The sequence below is a fragment of the Anabas testudineus genome, chromosome 21, assembly GCF_900324465.2.
Source record: "Anabas testudineus chromosome 21, fAnaTes1.2, whole genome shotgun sequence".
NCBI lineage: Eukaryota > Metazoa > Chordata > Actinopteri > Anabantiformes > Anabantidae > Anabas > Anabas testudineus.
In genome coordinates this window covers 726,990-746,915 of record NC_046629.1, presented here as the reverse complement: position 1 = coordinate 746,915, position 19,926 = coordinate 726,990, and the positions used below count along the sequence as shown (strand labels likewise).

At 41.0% G+C, this 19,926-nt stretch overlaps 1 protein-coding gene across 1 annotated transcript in view; it reads right to left on the bottom strand.

Annotated features, from left to right (window-relative positions):
- ttn.2 (titin, tandem duplicate 2) overlaps positions 1-19,926 on the bottom strand; it is a 195,467-nt gene that overhangs the window by 123,150 nt on the left and 52,391 nt on the right. Inside the window, exons 51-87 of the mRNA XM_026376595.1 lie at positions 19,564-19,842; positions 18,968-19,249; positions 18,582-18,860; positions 18,212-18,490; positions 17,837-18,115; positions 17,470-17,757; positions 17,102-17,380; positions 16,534-16,815; positions 15,635-15,913; positions 15,244-15,525; positions 14,864-15,142; positions 12,774-13,061; positions 12,322-12,600; positions 11,576-11,857; positions 10,675-10,953; positions 10,011-10,298; positions 9,553-9,840; positions 9,125-9,415; positions 8,080-8,367; positions 7,700-7,810; positions 7,216-7,501; positions 6,914-7,097; positions 6,757-6,840; positions 5,997-6,264; positions 5,600-5,860; positions 4,993-5,202; positions 4,804-4,881; positions 4,682-4,708; positions 3,974-4,030; positions 3,715-3,759; positions 3,451-3,510; positions 1,891-1,947; positions 1,335-1,406; positions 1,050-1,109; positions 827-907; positions 570-641; positions 72-293 (exon numbers count right to left, since the gene is read on the bottom strand). Coding sequence (XP_026232380.1) covers positions 72-293; positions 570-641; positions 827-907; positions 1,050-1,109; positions 1,335-1,406; positions 1,891-1,947; positions 3,451-3,510; positions 3,715-3,759; positions 3,974-4,030; positions 4,682-4,708; positions 4,804-4,881; positions 4,993-5,202; positions 5,600-5,860; positions 5,997-6,264; positions 6,757-6,840; positions 6,914-7,097; positions 7,216-7,501; positions 7,700-7,810; positions 8,080-8,367; positions 9,125-9,415; positions 9,553-9,840; positions 10,011-10,298; positions 10,675-10,953; positions 11,576-11,857; positions 12,322-12,600; positions 12,774-13,061; positions 14,864-15,142; positions 15,244-15,525; positions 15,635-15,913; positions 16,534-16,815; positions 17,102-17,380; positions 17,470-17,757; positions 17,837-18,115; positions 18,212-18,490; positions 18,582-18,860; positions 18,968-19,249; positions 19,564-19,842 — 7,605 coding nt within the window. The remainder of the gene's footprint in view (positions 1-71; positions 294-569; positions 642-826; positions 908-1,049; positions 1,110-1,334; positions 1,407-1,890; positions 1,948-3,450; positions 3,511-3,714; positions 3,760-3,973; positions 4,031-4,681; positions 4,709-4,803; positions 4,882-4,992; positions 5,203-5,599; positions 5,861-5,996; positions 6,265-6,756; positions 6,841-6,913; positions 7,098-7,215; positions 7,502-7,699; positions 7,811-8,079; positions 8,368-9,124; positions 9,416-9,552; positions 9,841-10,010; positions 10,299-10,674; positions 10,954-11,575; positions 11,858-12,321; positions 12,601-12,773; positions 13,062-14,863; positions 15,143-15,243; positions 15,526-15,634; positions 15,914-16,533; positions 16,816-17,101; positions 17,381-17,469; positions 17,758-17,836; positions 18,116-18,211; positions 18,491-18,581; positions 18,861-18,967; positions 19,250-19,563; positions 19,843-19,926) is intronic.

Genomic DNA, 19,926 nt, shown 5'->3' with positions numbered 1-19,926 from the left:
GAGGAAAAACACACACCGGCTTAAAACAGTCTGAACGTTCTTTAAAACACACAGAACAGAACAGAAAATACCTTTGGATGGTGGTGTCACTGGCTTCTTTACTGGCACTGGCTTAGCTTCTGGCTCTGGCTCAATCTTAGCTGCAGCCTTGGCTTCAGGTTCCAGTTTTGGAGCTGGTGTGGATTTAGGCTTTGGTTCAGGTTCTTGTTTCAGTTCTGGCTTGGGTTTAGGCTCAGGCTTAGCTGCCGGTGCCACTTTTTTGGGCTCTGCTGGAACTTGGGGCTTGGGCTCATCTTTAAGTAGGTAACACAGACATTAACTAATGTTAGCATGAAGTCATGGCGAGACCTAAGAGTTATCAAGAAGTATTTGAAAGAGAAAACACTCGACAGGGAGACTCACAGAGAAAGAGCAAATTTTAAAAAACAGTCACCTCACCGATAACAGAGGACAAAGTCAGAATAACACTGAAACAGGACAGGCATTAAGAGGAGAGAAGCCGTGTTGATGTGCAAACAAAGAAGCTGCTACTGGGGATGCTTGCTAAGATATCAGACAACAGAAAGTACCTTTCTTTGGCACTTCAGCCTTCTCAGCCAGTGGTGAAGGAGCAGCAGCAGGCTTCTTAACTTCCTCTGGTTCTTTGAAGAAACATTCAAACAACCACAAAGAAAAAAAGGTGGTGAAGGAAACAGAACTGAATCTAAACACCTGTCAAACCACAACGGAAGAGAACAGTAGCAGGACAGTGTCATAAGCAAAGATGGAAGATGTTGATGTTGAGTACTGAGATGTTAGAAATCAGACATCTCTACAGGATCTCTACCTTTGGGAGCAGGAAGTTCCTTTTTCTCTGGGACAGAAACAACAGCAACTTTTTCATCCACTGGCTTTTTGGCCTCTGGTACTTAAGTAAAATTTTACAACATCAAGGGAGGTTACGGTGGGAAAGGTCACACATACATAATTACACATTTTCAATACATAAAAACTATTAAAACCCAGAGATTAGACAGGTACATGCTAACATCAGAGGTATGTTGATGTACCTTTTGGTGGCAATGGCTCCTTCACAGCTGGTACTGGCTTGTCTTCAGGCTTTTTCTCAGCTTTGGGAGCAGCATAAGATAAATTAACACATATAAGAACAAGTAACTACAGTGGATCATGCAATAGTTCTACCTGTAACAAGAAATGACAGAGAACCAAATAAATAACAGGAATAACAAAGAAGGATAAGACACAAACACAGGTTTTCATAGGAGAGGGTGGATAGGTTGTGTTTTTTTGCAGGGCAGTTCACTGCAGCAGGAAGACGTTCAGCTCTGTGCTACCTTTTGTTGGGATTTCCTGTCTCATTTCAAGTTCCTTGGTCACCACTGTCTCCTCAATGGGAACTCTGGCAGCTGGTGAAAAAACACATATGAACACAACAAGAATTAGCATAAAATTATTAGACCACAGAATATATGATAAACCAGGTTACTGCAGTAAATGGTTTAATCTGAGAAGAGGAGCCATTGATGCTGAAATGTTAAGAACACACACCTTTAATAATAGAAAAACTAAATAAAGGGCAGACTGTAATAATAAAGTGATCATAGCAGTTGACCAGAGTTCACAATTAGATGTGAATAACTGATCTGTCTACACCCATGCATTCAGGGTGAGGAATAACAGAAGGGAAAAGCAGAAGCCAAAAAAAGACACAAAAGAAAATGATTAGAGAACAAACACTGAAAAAGGATGAAAGCAGGAATTCTAACAAATCTAAAAGATGTCATGCACATAAATGGTTAAGAGAGAGCCATGGTTAAGAGCGGCTCTAAGTCACAGGTATAAAGAGACAGAAGCTCCTCCCAGTGTGTTACTGGGATCCAATACCTTTACCTTTGCTTGTGGACACCTCTTGTGTTATGGTCTCTTCTGTCCAGCTCTGATACTCAACTGAAGGTTGACCACCACAAAAGTGACAGAAGACAACAAACGTGAGGCAAACAGTTTGTGCTTGGTAACAAAAGCTTGTGTCGTCATTTCACAGTCACTGTCTGTCCTCAGAGAAACTTTAGTTCACTCATAAATCAGACTGGCCAAATGTAATACTTCCACGGATTGCTGGGCCAGAAAAAATCAAACATCACTAATTCACACAAAGCGACTAGAACAAGGAACAGTTTCTGTTTCAAAGTGAATTACAAACAAACCAAGAAGATCGTCTTCAAAAAGAAACCAAACCCCAAATCTAGTTTGACAAGTCCGACATCTGCTGGTGAATGCAGGAGTTACAGCGCATGTCAACTGTCTGCTATCTTCTCAAGATCTGATCTGATGCTAGTGGGTTTAATATGTTCACTTTAGGTTTTAATCTGTGACTGTTGCTATCTAATCTGCTTTTATATACTGTAGTTAGATTTGTTAAGTTTTCTTGTAAAGCTTCATCATACTGATATGTAATTTCATAAAATAGAATGAAAGACGCAGACAAATCAAATGCTAAAACACTTAGTTACTCTTGGCTTTAGTTTCCTTATATGCTGAATTGTAGTATAGACTAGAGATTGTTTCTAATATCCAGTAGATGGAAAGTGAACTAATTCATTAAAACTCTGTCTAAATGAACACAGTTTCTTTTCCCCATATTTAAAACCAAATTGCTTTCCTGGAAAAAACCTCACAGCACGTTAAGATTTTAGCCTGAACAGCTCTATCCTGTGTGAATGAGATTTATGTTTCTGACTGAAGTTACAGTCACTTGGCAAAATTGAATTTTCCAGAATAATAAAGAGACTGACTGTGAAAAGAAGACATAACTAGAAGTCAGTGAGTGTGTGATGAAGAGGTGGAAGATGGGATGAAAGTGAAAAAAAGATGTATGACCTCCAAATGTCAGACACAAACAAGATTGATTAAAGTCAACAAAACAAAGACATGCCTTCGTCTTGGTCTTCACAGAGATCAGCGAGACGACACAATGATGATTTTATAATAAACATGAGAGGCAGATTTGGGTAAATTCATATTATGAGACTTATTAATACTTTGTTAAAGGTCAACAGCTTTTGTGTTTTGTTCCCCTTTTTGAACATCACTAATTTCTAATTTACTTTTTATTTATTGTCAAACAACTTACTGTTTAAATACAGACTAGAAGTTCTGTCAACAGAACTCTAGATTTAACAGTGATTTTTAGAACAAAAATAATTTTCATAATGTTCCTAATCCTTAGGTTTTTGTATTTGTTCAAATATAAAAAGTAAACAAATCTATATAACAAAGACAAAAATAGATTCTAACAAATGTACAAATGTATAGTTCAGAATAAGTAATATTTAGTATTGTGATTTAAAATCAATTTTAATTTTGTTTTTTCCCAGATCTGCTGAGATGATTTGATGGCAGAGGATTAAGGACTTTCAAATGAAACACATAACGAAACACAACATATTGTACCTCTCTGCTCCACCTCCACCTCCACCTCCTCTTCATAATGATATGAATATTCAGCTGATGCTTGACAAAAGGAAAAAAAGATATAGTTGTTTGGTTCACGTTATTACATATATAAAAAAAAAGAGACAAACTTTTGATTTCTGAATATAAGTTTGATGGTTGCTGAGCTCTGTTACTGAGATGATCAGTTTAAAGTTAATGTTTAGTTGTTTTGAAAGGTCCAAAGTAAATATGTACACAGGTAATATATGAAAAAGTGAATACCTTTCTGTTCAATCTCTTCTTCATAACGATAGAATTCAGCAGATTCTTTAAAAGACAATAGTATGTTGGTCAGAATCTTACATTTATCATAAAATCTTGTCTATAAATTTAGTAATTAAGCCACAATGACATAGTGTCAATGCAACAGTTCTATGATTCATTGCGTTTTGGTCCAAATTCACATTAAAAGGTTTAACCTGGGTAGAAATCCAGTTTCTGAAAAATGGATTATGAAATCAGCCCCTGCTTCCAGTCTTACCTTGGATGGCCACTGAGGAGGGCACTTCAGGTCTTTGAACTGAGGAGTCTGGGATATCTAAAGAATATGGAATATGATTCATACCAGTACATTTATTCAAAATATACTAACGTGTAAATAGCATTAACAAACACTAACTTACTAGTTGTCATTTATGCTTTGACATTTGGAAAATTCCTCTTGCCCGAGTTGTTGGTGTAAAATAGGTTAAATCAGCCAAATACAAACAGCTAGCATAAGGCTATTGGTCAAAGATAAGGACTCAAGCTGATGTATCTGAAAGCTAGTTTATGCTGATTATATCAGCTGTTTGTGGCTAGTAACTGGTAGCTAACAGCTCACTGTCTGTGCCTACGAACAAATCAACAACAAACAGTTAACATAATGTTGGATGCCACACTTAACCTCAACTCATCCAAGTAGCTTCTTCAGCCTGAGGACTGTTGGTTTGAGTCCACAATGAAACCAAACTGGAGCATTCGTGTCTAACCAAACATTTTCAGACTGAACAATCTACTTGATGAGTAGTGAAACGTTTCAGCCTAACAAGAAGGAAGTCCAGTTGACATGACTCAATTTCCAGATGTCTACAGAGACTAAACAAATATCCAGGTGCTCGTCTGACTCAGGTGAAGACTAAGAACAAGAGGTTTACCGTAAATGTTACACTGAATTAGTTTTTGCTGGACTGCAAAACAAAATACTTACCGATGGGGCCCATTGCTAATTCGATTTCTGTGAGAAGGGGGAGATTGAAAAATGCGTTAAATACCAAAACAGACAAAAGCTGAACAGAAGCATAAAAGGTGCCGCCTGACTAGGAACTGTACCTTTGCCAGACAAATAAAGCTCAGCTGTGCTCTTTGCCTCTCCTCTGGGCTCCAACCTCACAATGACTGAGTACACGCCTACATGGGATTAGTAACGAATGTTTAACACTCAAGTCATAAACACAATGAGGAAAAAAAATCTATAGGGCTTTGTGATGGGCCTTTGGAGCTTGATGGTGCTTTACACACCTTCGTCTTCAATGGTCACGTTTTTAATGACCATGAAATGTCTTCGGCCCTCACTTCTGAAGTTGTACTTAGGGCTCTCTTTCAGTTCCCATGTGTCTTTGTACCATGAAACGATAGCGTTGTCGAAGGACACCTCACACTCAAAGGTGGCCGACTGCCGCTCGTTGACTTCAACGTTGTGGATGCGTTTGGTGAAATGAATTTGTTCAGCTACAACAGATAAAGATGTGAATGGGTAAATGTGGCTGGAATCACACCTGGAAATGTATGATAAAAGCTGAATGGTAGTTTTCATCCACACGGTTAGAAATGATGATCAGAGGAATGTTTATGGACAGTTATGATGATTGGTTGAGGAAGATGGACTTGAGTCAAGACAGATATGAGAAGACAACAAATAAGATGTTGGCGAATGTTTTTGCAAGAGAATCCGGGAGAGGAGAGGCAGTAATGTTAAAACACAGGAACACAAATCCCAGAAGAAAGAGAAAAAAAAAGAGCTCCAACATTAGTCTCAGTGTTTGATGGTGAAATTCGAAAGAGGTTAGTAAACGGGCAGAACATCCAGCACTTTTAGAAGGTTGCAGGATGGTTTCCAGGTACAAACCTTCCACCCAGAGGTCAGCCGAGGACTCCAGGTGCTGGTATCTGCAGGTGTATCGGCCCTGGTCTTCGGTCTTCAGGTCTCTGATCAGAAGCTTCTGAACCTTGTGTTTCACCTCGGATGTGTACCTGCCCTTCATCTCTAACTGCTTGCCGTTTTTAAACCACTGAGCCTCTACGTTAGGGACAGACAACTGACAAGAGAGGGTGCATGACTGTCCTTCCTTACCCGATGTGTCCTGCAGGTGCTTCTCAACTTCTGCCTCTGAAAAACAGAAACACAACAACACAGGGTCTGTCAGGTTCTGATGTCACTGAATATCAGAAACATGATGTGGATAAAAATATTTACTGCACATTAAAATGCAAAAAGCCTACAAGCAAACAGCATCAGTACTGACCCATGACGGTGAGCTTAGCGCTCGAGATGTGTGGTCCACAGACCACACGATAGTTGCCCTGGTCAGACGACTTGCAATTCTTGATCTTGAGCAGGTGGCGGTCACCACTGATGCTAATGTCGTACTTGTTGCTGGTGTCCAGTTTCTGGGTGCCCTTGTACCAAGACAGAGTGATCTCTGGGTAGTTGATCTTGATCTCACACTCGAACACTGTGTCATTGTTGGTGAAGACGGACTTATCGGAGATGTCCTTCACCACGGTCACAGGCTGCAGGTGTAACAGGAGAATTAATCCCCTGAAGTCTTTTTAAATTTCCAGGAAATGGGAAAATGTTATTTTATCCTTTGAAATATAACAGAAATAAAGGAAGTGTTCACTTATCTAATGCTAAATTTTACTTCTCTCAAAAACATATTACATTATTAATATATTAAGGAGTTCATTAATAAATGCATCAAACTTAGCAACACTTCCCTTATAATTACTATAAACGTGCACAGATCAACTGTAGCTCTAAAATATAGTGGTTCTAAATGTAAATACCTGGATTTTTAGGTAATGAGGAGGAAAGTTTTAAGGAATACTAGTTAGAAAATATGAAGCGTGTTAGCTATAGAATAGTCGAGTACATAGCTGGAGTTCTATTTATTCAAATCCTCTTCCTTCTGCTCCATCGTACCCAACCTGGTAATTAACAGCAGCAAAAATAGGTCGTACCTTCTGATGACTGCAAATATCATACAGTAAATATGTCCTGACCTCTGTCCGCTCCATCCTCTTCTGCAGGTCGGCCACCAGTCGGGCCATGTCCTCATCAGACTCTCGATCTCCACGTTCAAGTTCCTGCCAACAACAGCATTAGTCAGCACAGCGTCAACAGACAGAAACATATTACATATGACTGGATGTGTGTTACCGGTCTTCCACTTTCTTCAGCTTTCTCCTTCTTAAGCTGCTCAATGGCCTGGAGTAGGCCTCTGTAGTCTGTGATGCCATACATTCGGGCATATTTCTCATATTCTTTAGGGTCCACGTTCCTCAACAGTTCAACAATATCAATGTCCTTCTCCTCTTGTGGACTCTTCTGCTTTGATGGTGTTCTGCAAGCCAGACACAAGTATTAAAAGAGTTTGTAAAGTCTCTTCCAGTGCAGATGTATTATAGAATATTTCAATACGGTACATGTGTTGTCAGATTAACTGAATCACATAAACTCACTTCTTCAGTTTGGCTCGGAGGTCTCCCTCAAGCACAGCTGCCTCTTTCTTTTCGTTGACATGCATGTCAGCGCTGCACTCGACCTCTCCGTGCTTGTTGGAGGCGACACACCTGTACTGACCCGAGTCAGACTTAGTTACCTCTCTGATCTCTAGTTTGGCCTCCTGGCCCTTCTGTTCAATGGAGATCCGGCCACCATGTGTAACCTGCCTCCACTTCCCCTTCATCCACTTCACACTGGGGATGGGGTCACCACCCACTTTTGCAATAAAGGTGGCAGTCCCCTCTGAGATGGAGAACAGATGAGAAAGAGAGCTCAGCCAAAAATCATTCTCATAAAAACATTTATTTTCATCGCAACAGGTGAGATGTGTTGAGAGTTTGCGCACTTCATATGATATTTAGTTCAAGTTTCTAACAATGAAGGAAACGACCAGGACGGAATACACAGATTTTCATGTATATGTTATGTTGCGTATCTCACTCTCAGTGACGTGTGCAGTTTTGGGCTCCTCAATAAAGAAGAGGTTGTCCAGTTTTTTGGTCGGAGCGGCAGCTGGAGCTTCAGCAGGAGGTGACGGTGCTCCTGGTTTCTCTAAAACACGGCATGGTGCAACATTACACATTTAAATTCGCAAACAGAAGACACGAAAATATTGTACGTCTTAATGCTTTAAGTTCCATGACATCATAAGGCTGCCTGCTTCTCTTATGCTGCTCTGCAGTTTTAAGATTCACTTAAAGAGTAACGGTGTGTTTCCCAGGTGTCACGAAAATTCATTGGGCATTGGCCACTGAAATTAGAAGAAACTGAATGAGTTACTTTTTTAAAATAGTGACCTTAAGTTTTTTCCCAGCTATTACCTTTGACTGTGACTTTGGCCTTGCAGAACTCACTGCCAGCATCATTGGTGGCCTTACAAAGGTAATCACCAGCATCATGTCTGGAAGCCGGACTGATTTCCAGACAGGCCATCCCATCAGAGAAGGTGATTTTCCTGCTGCCAGCTGATGACAAATCCTTTCTGTCTTTCATCCACTGGATCTTCAAAGGAGGAGACCCACAGACATGACATCTGAGACTCAGCTTCTCGCCCTCATCTACAGTCACTGGTTTGAGTGGGACGTCAAACACTGGAGGCTTCTTGGCCTCTGCAGGAGAAAGAAGACAGTTTCACTTCAGCAGAAAGCACTGGAGTTAATGCTAAAGTTACTGAATCAGACTTATGTTAAGAATGTATTAAATGAAAAGTTGCAGTGCAGGAGATCCTTTCATCCAACCATCCATCCATTTTTTCAAAATAGACAACTCTTTCTTCAGTTACATATTTAGGCTGAGGGATCCTGGGGCACTCCAAGAATGATATATAGAATTTCTAAAAGGGGGTGTCCGAGAGGATGATTACATGCATGGACCACCTCAGCTGGCTCCTTTGCTCTTTTTGACTTCCCTTGCAACCAATCCCGTGTGTGTTGCTGCAGGTGGTGGACCACAGGTGGGAAAATCAATATGTTTTCTTCAGGCTGTGCACAACTGAGTGCCGAGGTTGTATTGTAAACCTAAAAACGTCGCTACTAGATGTTTCCCAAATTCTGGAATGGAGGTCTGCTTCTTTGAGGTTTAGTCCAAGAGGTATCACAAGCAAATGTATAAAGTGGTAACTTGGAGACAAAACTAGGAATGCAACTAAAGACAAGCTGAAAACTACAAAGACTATATGAACTGATATAGACAGTTTCCACAAACTGTCCGATTTGTAGGAGCATTAAGCTTGTGACAAAGTAAATGGATGAGATAACAAAGCAATCTGTCACATTTCCTTTCTATTTGTATTTACTTCATGATCTCTTTGGGACATACCTGGTTAAATAAAGGTTATACTGTGTCAAAAAAAGTATTCAGACCCACCTGAAATGTCCACAGTGATGTCGCACGAGGCTCTTCCAGCTTCATTTGAGGCCTGGCAGGAGTACCTGCCGCTGTCAGTCACCTGACCGCTCTTAATGCACAGCACGGCCACATTACTCTTAAAGCTAATATCGTATTTGTCAGAGCTGTAGATCTCTGTGTTGTCTTTGAACCAGCTGACAGACATGGGCTGTGAGCCGGAGACTCGGCCCTCAATCTTCACCAGTTTGCCCTCTGTGTCCTCAATGTGCTCTGAGGGCTTTTTGGTGAACATTGGAGGGTTTTTACGCTCTGAAAATAAGAGAAGTGACTGTGAGGAGATGACATTTGTTTGTTTGTTTTTTTCACAAAGAATCACCCTCAAAAGGGGCTTAAGTGTTTAAGGAAAGAGGGTCAAGATAACAAGAGTGTGGGTTGGATTAAAATACCTTTGACAGTAATATCAGAGAAACAAGAATCTTTCCCCATGTCATTTGAGGCATGGCAGAAGTATTTCCCCGTGTCGCCTTTATCTGCCTTCAGAATGGTCAGGTTTGGTGTGTTATCCACGCAGCTGATCTTATAATTACCCCCAGTGCGAATGTCTTTATGGTCTTTGGACCATGTGACTTTGATGGGGGCAGATCCAGTGATGTGACACTCCAACTCAATGCTGTCACCCACCGTTGACTCCCGTGGTGACAATTTCCTATCAAAGACTGGGGGGTATCTTGGTTCTGCAGAGTCCGTGGAGATAAGAAGATAAGAAGAACACAACAACACAGGTTTTTCAGACTCTCCAAGATGATGTAATAAACATTCATGTTTACAGCATGTTCCAGTTTGTGTTGTTGACACTTAGTTTGTGACTAGTCTGGCTTTTCTTTCATTATCATGCTTTACAGACCTTGTAGAGTGAGCTTGGCTCTGCAGGATGCTGAGCCCACGCTGTTGGTGGCCATGCAGGTGTACTCCCCAGAGTGCCTCATCTCGCTGTGGCTGATCTGCAGCACGGCTGTGTTGTCATCGTACAACATGGAGAACTCGTCTCCCTCACTCAGAGGCTCACCATCCTTTAGCCATGACACCTCGATGGGAGACGAGCCAGCAATACGGCACTCAAACTTCACTGGCTGACCCTCTGTCTGCTGTAGGCTGGTGATTTTCTTAGGGAAGGACGGTGGCGTTTTGGCCTCTGGAGACGGTGAAGACATGATGGTGGATGTCAAGGTTGGGTGAAACGTGGTTCTTTCCTGTTATCCTTTAACATTTGTCTGATAAAAGTAATTTCTAGTTCCTTTACAAACTTTAGACATTTACTTAAAGAATTGCAATTGTTCTAAATCTTTTGCATTGTAAATTAGTCAACATAATGTATAGTAGATAAATCCAGATCCACCTCATGGTGCTTCTACATCAATACATCAGCAACAGTCACTTCAAAACACACACATTTAGAGTCATTTTCTGTGTTTGAATACTAAGGTACTTAGTAACTGGTTCTCTAGCAGCTGACTTTTAGATTAGACATGTAATCGCAGTGGTATGAAGAGTAGGAAACAGGTGCTCACCTAGCACATTGAGTCTGCAGGTGGAGGACGTGGAGCCGATCTTGTTCTCCGCTTTGCAGGTATACTCTCCAATGTCAGCCTTGGTGGCTTTGCTGAGCTTCAGACAAGCGACACCCTTTGAGTACTCCAACTTACAGTTGGGGCTAGACCTGACTTTGCCATCAGCCTTGAACCAGGAGACTTTGATCTCAGGCGTGCCCGCCACCTTACACTTCAGACAGACTGCGTCTCCTGCTGTTACCTCCATTGGTTCCAGAGACTCGACAAAGTACGGTGGTTCTGGAGTAGGAGAGACAAATGCTTAAATCATCATAGAACTGGCCTATGTTTAAAGTCAGACATCTGCTGGTCTCAACAAGTACTCTGTCTGGGGATGTCAATGTTCTTTTTCATGGAAGTCTTCTTTAAATGCGTTAAAATATTATTAACATGGTTTCATAGCCACATCAAGTTTGGGCAATTTTGGGGTTCTGACTGGTTACTTGGCATTAGTGACATCAGTCAACTGTGGCCACAAGGGGGTTAAATGACACTCAAAAACCAAAACATACGTGAACAACCCGTACAATGGTGTGTTTTTTGTTTTTACATATTGTGTTTACAGACAGTATGTTTTAGGTTTACAGAAGAAGAAGTTTTAAGACTGAGGACTAATGTTTATACTCTTAACTGCAATGTGAAGCTGCTTCCCTAAACATTTTGATGGACTAATTTCTGTAGCTTTGTGTGTAGCTCCTACTAATCACATAGTGATTCACTGATGTAGTGGGCTAAACACAGCAGTGGATGTAACTTCAGAGTTAGTGTAGTGCTTGTAACGGTAGTTACTGTAGTATTTAATCAAGCAATGAAGAAAACAGAACAGGGTCAGTGTATTTCAGTGAGTAAAGGTTAAACTAACCTAGGATGGACACGACTGCGTCACACGTGTCCTTTCCAGCATCATTGGACACTTCACAGGAGTATTTTCCTGCAGCCTCCTTATCATCAGTGCTGAGACACTCCAGGATGCATGAGCTTTCAGTCGTGGTGATGTTGTATTTGTAGGAGGCAAAGATCTGCTGGCCATCTTTGTACCAGTTCACTGTGATCTTAGGTGTTCCAGTGTAAGTACACTCTAGTGTTAATGGTTTGCCCTTTTCAACTGACACATCCTTCAGCTTCTTAGAGAAGGCTGCTGGCTCTGAATGACACCATGACACGAGTATTTAGTTCAGTTCACAGGGAAAATGTGCATATATTTGTACTGTGACAAGAGAGTGTGCAGTCAGCAAACAACAGACAAGTTTAAGTTGCAGTCTAGTTTAAACAAAGCTGTATCATATATCATATTCATGTAATAATAACTTTTTATTATTAATTATTCAATTTAAGAGATTTTGAAGTACTTTTTGCTAATCTATACATTTGTAGTTACTCTACTAATGTACAACACATAAATCCAATATGTTCTATTTCTGTTCTACATTATTATCCTAGATGTTCTACTGACAGCTAACTGAAGTTTGTGGCTCTACATAATGGTGCCAAAGCAGAAACAGTTTTTAAATTTTTGCAAAAGGGAGGAAAACTATTTATTTATTCCCATTGGGATAATTAAAGTTTTTTGAATCTTGAATCTTGAAAAAAACGTATAATTTGACTGACCTTTGACAGTGAGATTAACTGGACAGCTCTCCTTTCCGGCATCATTGATGATCTGACAGGTGTACTCTCCAGTGTGGGATCTGTCCACATTGAAAAGCTCCAAAAGAACTTGGTTTTCCTTCAAAGAGAAATTACAGCCCCGTCCTGCTAACAACTCCTTTGTTCCTCTGAACCACTTTACTTTGAGTGGGGCACTTCCTTTCACCATGGCTGAGACAGTTACATTAGAGCCTGGCATGGCCTCCACAGGCTGCGGTGGCACCACAAAAGATGGAGGTTCTGGGTATAAACAAACAGTAACAGGATCAAGCATGATGAAAGAAGTGTCAACAGACAACTATTTTTTATTTAAATCTTTCATTTCATATTTAATGGAATTTTAAGGGTTAAATACCTTGCGATCAATATAACCAGAAATAGAACTATCAATTTACAGTCTTTCAGATACTGACCTTTGACAACCACGGAGGCTGTGGTTTCGCAGGATCCTGCCTTGTTGACGGCTTTACATTTATACACACCGGAGTCTGTCAGCTTCAGTGTGGGCATTTTGAGAGTGCAGCTGTTGTCGCTGAATGAAATCTCATAATTTGGCCCACTCTGTATCTCTTCCCCATCATGGTACCATGAAATAGTAAAAGGTGGGGAGCCTGACACTTTGCACTCCATTTCTCCAGCTATCCCAACAACTGTGTTACAATCTTTCAACTTCCTTGAGAAGCTTGGAGGTATGATCTTATCTGTAAGGCAGGGAAACGAGCAGTTAGCAAAGCACCAGGACAAATATAGATGTAAATATACATTTTTAAAATGTATTTATGTTTGTTGGTACAGACTAAAACTGAAAACTGTACTGATAAGTGATGAAAGCTAACACTGAATGTCCGATCAGATCCAGAATAGGGGTCTAATTTAGATTCAATTTGAGCCAATTTAGATGGTATTTAATATAGTTCATGTACAACAGCTTGTACAGTGGCTTGTAAAAGTATTCATACCCCTTGAACTTTTCCACATTTTCTCACATTATGGCCACAAATATAAATATATTTTATTTGAATGTTATGTGAAAGACCAACACAAAGTGGTATACAATTGTGAAGTAGAAAAAAAATTATACAAAGTTTATTTATTTTTTACAAATAAAAAACTGAAAAGTGCAGTGTGCAAAAATATTCAGCCCCCTTTTCTCTGAGTGCATCCAATTGCCTGCAGAAGTTGCCTGATGGTTGCTGACTGATTAAATGTTGACCCAATGACTGAATAGAGTCCACCTGTGTGTAATTTAATCTCAGTTCAAACACAGCTGTTCTGTGACAGCCTCTGTGTTTTGTTAAGAGAATATTGGGGAGCAAACAGCATCTTCAAGTCCAAGGAAGACACCAGACAGGTCAGGGATAAAGTTGTGGAGAAATTTAAAGCAGGGTTAGGGCTATAAAAAGATTTCCCAAGCTTTGAACATCTCACGGACCACTGTTCAGCCCATCATCTGCAAATGGAAAGAGTATGGCACAACTGCAAACCTACCGAGACATGGTCGTCCACCTAAACAGGCCGAACAAGGAGAGCACTGATCAGAGATGCAGCTAAGAGGCCCATGGTGACTCTGGATGAACTGCAGAGATCTACAGCTCAGGTGGGGGAATCTGTCCATAGGACAACTATCAGTCGTGCACTGCACAAATCTGGGCTTTATGGAAGAGTGGCAAGAAGAACCACAAGAAGTCCCGTTTGCAGTTTGCCAGAAGCCAGTGACCCAGCAAACGTGTGGAAGAAGCTGCTCTGGTCAGATGAGACCAAAATTGAACTTTTTGGACTAAATGCAAAACGCTATGTGAGGCGGAAACGTAACACTGCACATCATTCTGAACACACCATACCCACTGTCATGACATGGTGGGGGCAGCATCATGCTCTGGGGCTGCTTCTCTTCAGCAGGGACAGGGAAGCTGGTCAGAGTTGATGGGAAGATGGATGGAGCCAAATACAGGGCAATCTTGGAGGAAAACCTGTTGGAGTCTGCAAAACACTTCTAATCTGACTCAGCCTGAATTGTTTTGCAAGGAAGAATGGGAGAAGATTTCAGTCTCTAGATGTGCAAAGGTGGTGGAGACATACCCCAAAAGACTTGCAGCTGTAATTGCAGCAAAAGGGGGTTCCACAAAGTATTGACTCAGGGGGGCTGAATACTTTTGCACACTGCACTGTTTTTTTATTTGTAAAAAATAAATAAACTCATGTATAATTTTCTTTCTACTTCACAATTGTATGCCGCTTTGTGTTGATCTTTCACATAACATTCCAATAAAATATATTTATATTTGTGGTCATAATGTGAGAAAATGTGGAAAGGTTCAAGGGGTATGAATACTTTTACAAGTACATGGACATTTAATAATTTAGAGCTGTGGCTTATGTTGGTAATTTCTTTCCAAAAACAAAAGATATTGATAATAATATCTTAAATATTATGTTGTTTTAACATTCTGCTCATACCCTTAAACTCATATCCTTAAACTCCAAGTAGGAAAAAGAAACCAACCTAAGACAGTGAGATTAATTTTACTTAGATCCTTCCCAACTTCATTCATAACCTCAAATGTATATTCTCCAGAGTCCATTTTCTCAGCAGAGAGCACATTCAAGCTGGAGATCATCCGAGAAAATGAGATTTTGTATTTTCTCCCAGAGGCCAGCTCAACACCATCCTTGAACCACTTAGGTATGAGCTCTGGGGTTCCACACACTTTAACCTCCAAGGCGGCCATATCGCCTGCAGTCACACTAAGAGCATCAGGTTTATCCACTATCGTTGCAGGTTCTGGAATCAACAGAGAAGAACCAGAATAACATTTTAATCAAACTTGTTGAGGAAACTGGAAGAAGACTGTAAGAGAAAGAGAGAATTATATGGTTACAAACCTAGAACAGTCAAGTTAGCGAAACACTCCACACTCCCAGCATCATTTCTGATTTGGCAGGTGTATTTGCCTGCCGTGGTTGCATCTGCCTTAAAGACTTTAAGAGCGACCTGGTTGTTCTGAAAGGTGATTTTCCTGTTCTCACCGTCCCTGAGTATGTGATCCTTGTCTTGAACCCAGGACACAGTAATGGGTTCAGAGCCTTTAACAGTGGCCACAAGGGTCACTTCCTCTCCCAGTACCACTGTCATGTTAGACAGTTTCTTCACAAACGATGGTGGCTCTGAAGAGAGGAGAAAACAGCGCAAAAGGGAAAGTCAGCAAAGTGACAAAGTAAATTGAAAATCTTATACTTAGGATTTTCATTTGAGACTTTCGCATATTCTACTGACCTCTGAGTTTAACTGATGTCTGGCAGGTGTCACTTCCTACACTGTTTGACACTTTGCACTCGTAATCACCAGCATCCGAAGATTCTATCCCAATGACATGCAGCGTAGTCGAGCTGCCCTCACTCACCATCTTATACTTCCTGCTCTCCATCAGAGGTTTCCTGTCTTTGAACCATGTGATCTGGAACGGAGCTGTACCGCTTATCTCGCAGTACAGACTCACGTCCTTACCTTTCAGCCCTTCAACTGGCTGAGGTACTTTGACAAAAGATGGTGGGTCTACAAAAAGATCAGTAAACTGTTAAAAAGGTATACACCGGAAAACAAAATCTTAAAGCTGAGACCCAAAACATTTCATGTGTTGTGACGCCCTGGAGTAACAACAGCCCCATTGCTAAGATGGCAGAGATGTTAGGAAACTAGCTCAGTGGAATTTTTGTGAAAAGATAAGTCAAGATTTAGGTGCAAATGTTTGTGGGACTACAGCCACTTGTGGAATTGTAATTGAAATTGTGCAAAGCAATTACTTAAATAATAGTAATTAAGTTAGAACAAATATGGAAGTAAAGGTAGAAAACTGAATATTAAGAGTGAGGTGGCTGAAGTTTATCTAGCTCTTTATTTACTATATTTGAGAAATGTGATAAAATTTGTGATTGTATTGCTAAAAAAGGAGGCAACACTGTAAGGCTTTTAAAATTTCTCAACAAAAGAAATAAGTGGAGCAAAAAGATTCTGGTGTATATTGATGCTCCACCACTATAGGCAGATATATAAGGTTGAAATGTTATGGATATCAGCTTTAAGCAGTGCAACCAAACTTTGACTAAAACCTCAACAACACAGTGAGTTAGGCCATGAATAACAAATAATGATTAAGAAGTCAGTTAAAGACTGACCTTTAATGTTAAGTGTGGTGCTGCAGCTGACACTGCCAGCATCATTCTGAACTTCACATGTGTAAACTCCATCATCATCAAAGCTGGTGGAGAGCAGTTCGAGGACTGCAACTGACTCAACAAATGACATCCTGTTGTTACCCCCATCCATGACCTTGGCGTCATGTTTGTACCAGGTCACTTTCAGAGGGGTTGTGCCACTGACTTTGCACTCCAGGCGGAGTGACTCGCCCTGTTTCACAAACTTAGTGGCAGGGAGTTTCAGCACAAATTCAGGTGGTTCTGGAAAGCCAAAATATAAATATATTAGCTGCTGGAGGCATCTAGAGACACTTCCAATAAATGGTTAATAAAAGTAGTGGGTGAGCAGATGGGGTAAGCTGAGGAGATGAGCTGACGATGAGTTAGCAGCAAAGGTAGGAAAGGGCAACAAACTAAGCTAAAACAATCGAAAAGCTTCAAATAATAGATATGAAAGTGCTGCAAAGTTGACAGCGTTTTAGCCAGCAATGCAAATGTGAAAAGAATACAGCCACACAAGAGTTGATTTAAAAGCTGTGAATCCAACCTTTGACCGTCAAGTCTGCACTACAGCGTACAGAGCCAGCGTCATTGCTGAGTTGGCAAGAATAAACTCCACTTTGGGTAACACCCACTGAGTAGAGCTCTAAGAAACAAGACAGACCCTCTAGCCCAGTGAAACACGTGGGTCCAGTCATGAGCTCTGTGTCGTCCTTGAACCATTTCACCGTAAACGGAGGAGTGCCCTTAAATGTGCATTTGAAGCGTATAGTTGCATTGGGTATAGCTGCCTGAGACTCGGGCAGCATCACAAAGCTGGGAGGTTCTGAAGAGAACAAGACGGATCAAGTTAAAGAAGTACTCACCTTTGATTAAGGAATACATGAATTACCACACTGGAGAGCACTCCCTGACCTTTGACCATGAGGGACCCGCTGCATTCACAACTTCCCGCTGCGTTGGTCAGTTTGCAAGAATAGGATCCTGCATCGGATCTTTCTAGCTGTTCGATTTCAACAAACACAGAATTGTCCTGTTGAACGAGTTTGTGTTTTACACCACTAGAGATTTTGGTCCCGTCTTTCAGCCATTCCACAGAGATGGGGAGGGAACCAGATATTTTACAACATATCTGAACAAAAGAGCCCAGTATCTCTTGCATGTCTGTCAGGGGTTTGATGAAGCTTGGGGCAATTACTTGCTCTGTCATCAAAAAAATAATAGGGAAGCAATTAGATTTAGTGTCAGCATGTACCACAGGAGTAATGTTTTTTACACCAACCTAGTACGATCACTTTAACTTTGCAGTTGCAGCTACTAATGTGGTTTGCCACCTCGAAGACATAGTCCCCTTCATCGCCTTTCTGAGCGGACTGAATCTTGAGACTGCTGATGTTATTTTCAAAGATGAGCTTGTGCTGCCTGATGGACTGGAGCTCCCTGCCATCTTTCTTCCATTTCACTTGGAGCTCAGGAGTGCCTGTTACCTTACATTCCAGACTCACTGGATCCCCAACTGTAACCTTTATCACATCAGGTTTCTCTGTAATCTGAGGAGGCTCTACAATGCACAATGAAGTAAGAAAGTGAAAATACTTCTAACCTAATCAGGACTGTGGAAAATTTGACAGTCAAAATGATTTGAGCACAGGCATACCTTGCACCGTGAGAGTGGCAAAGCACTTATCCTTCCCAGCCTCATTTACCACTTGGCAGGTGTATTTCCCGCTGTGCACTGCTTCACAGACAGGAATCCTGAGAGTGGCAACATTGTTCTCGAATGTCCTCTCAAACTTTGGATCCTCCAAAATCCAGTTCTCATCCTTCTGCCATTGTACAGAAAGAGTGGGAGAACCCTCTACACAGCACTTTAACTCTGCCATTTTACCCACAACAGTGACAATGTTCTCAATCCTCTTGGTAAATGTTGGTGGTTCTATTAGAGAAAACCAGTGAAATGTTAAAGTAATTTCATATAATCTCAAGAGATAAATGTACATCTGTAATTGTCAATAGCCAATACCAACCTTTGAGGTTTAACATAGTCTTACACGTACAGCTTCCCACTTCATTAGCAGCAGTACACTGGTATTCACCAACATCTACAGTGTCACATTTGTGAACCTCAAGCCCTACAGTGCAATCTGTCTGGGAAAAGCCATGTTTAGCACTGGGTTTGATCTCCTTTGCATCCTTGTGCCATTTTATCTCAAATGGACCAGTCCCAGCAACTAGACACTCAAAGGTGGCACTAGAACCCTTCACCACATCAGCTGAAACAAGCTCTTTAGTAAATGAAGGCGGCTCTAAGAAGAGAGAAAATACTGCTATGAACTTTTTACTCAAGAGTTAGTTATGTTAATTATGTATCTTGTATTGTTAAAACTCCTGCACAATGGCCCTCATTTCTAACCTTTGACCTTGAGCTCCATGCTGCAACTCTCACTGCCAGCCTCGTTACGAGCTTCACAGTAGTAAAGACCACTGTCTTTGATATCAGCCCTACAGACTTCCAGAATGGCCACAGAATTAACAAGGGACATCTTGTATCGATCACTGGGGCTGATCTCAGAGCCTTCCTTGAACCAGTAGATGTCTATCTCAGGTGTGCCGGTCACCTGGCACTCAAACATTTTACTCTGACCAGGACGTACCACAGACAAACGGGGTGGGGTCCTTGTAAACTTAGGGGGCTCTAAGAAATATAACAACAGATTTAATGGTCAGACAGATGACAAGTAAAACACTTGATTTTACTACAGTCCAAAATCTGTATGTTTCCAGCCAAATGCTCAAACTGGGGTGAATGGGTGTGTACTTCTCTTAACACTGTATTGGTCATCTTGATGGCAATTACATGAGGACAGTGGGATGTACTACACTGTCACTTAACGAAAAGGTTTCAAATGCATTCTCTATGAGTAAGTGAATGAGAATGAGGAAGAATTCAAATTGCCAGTGGACAGATGGATGGACACATACTTAATAACTCAAAGAAAGAATGATAACCTTTGACAAAAAGTGTTGCCTGGCATGAAGTGGAGCCCACATCATTCTGTATTTCACAGACATACTCTCCAGAATCAGATGTTTTGGCAAAGAAGAGCTCCAGTGAGCTTGAGGTATTGTCTTTAATCAAAGAGCATTCAGAACTGGACAGAATCTCTTTCTTGTTTCTAAACCACTTGATTGTCAGCGGTGGTGTACCAGAAACCAGTACATTAAACTGGACCTTTGAGCCAGGCAAAACATTCATGGATTCAGGCTTTTCAAGAATGCATGGTGGTTCTGGAAGAGAAAAACAACCAATGTGTATGAATTCTGCACACACAATATACTTTTAGTTATAGCCATTCAATCATTCGGCACATC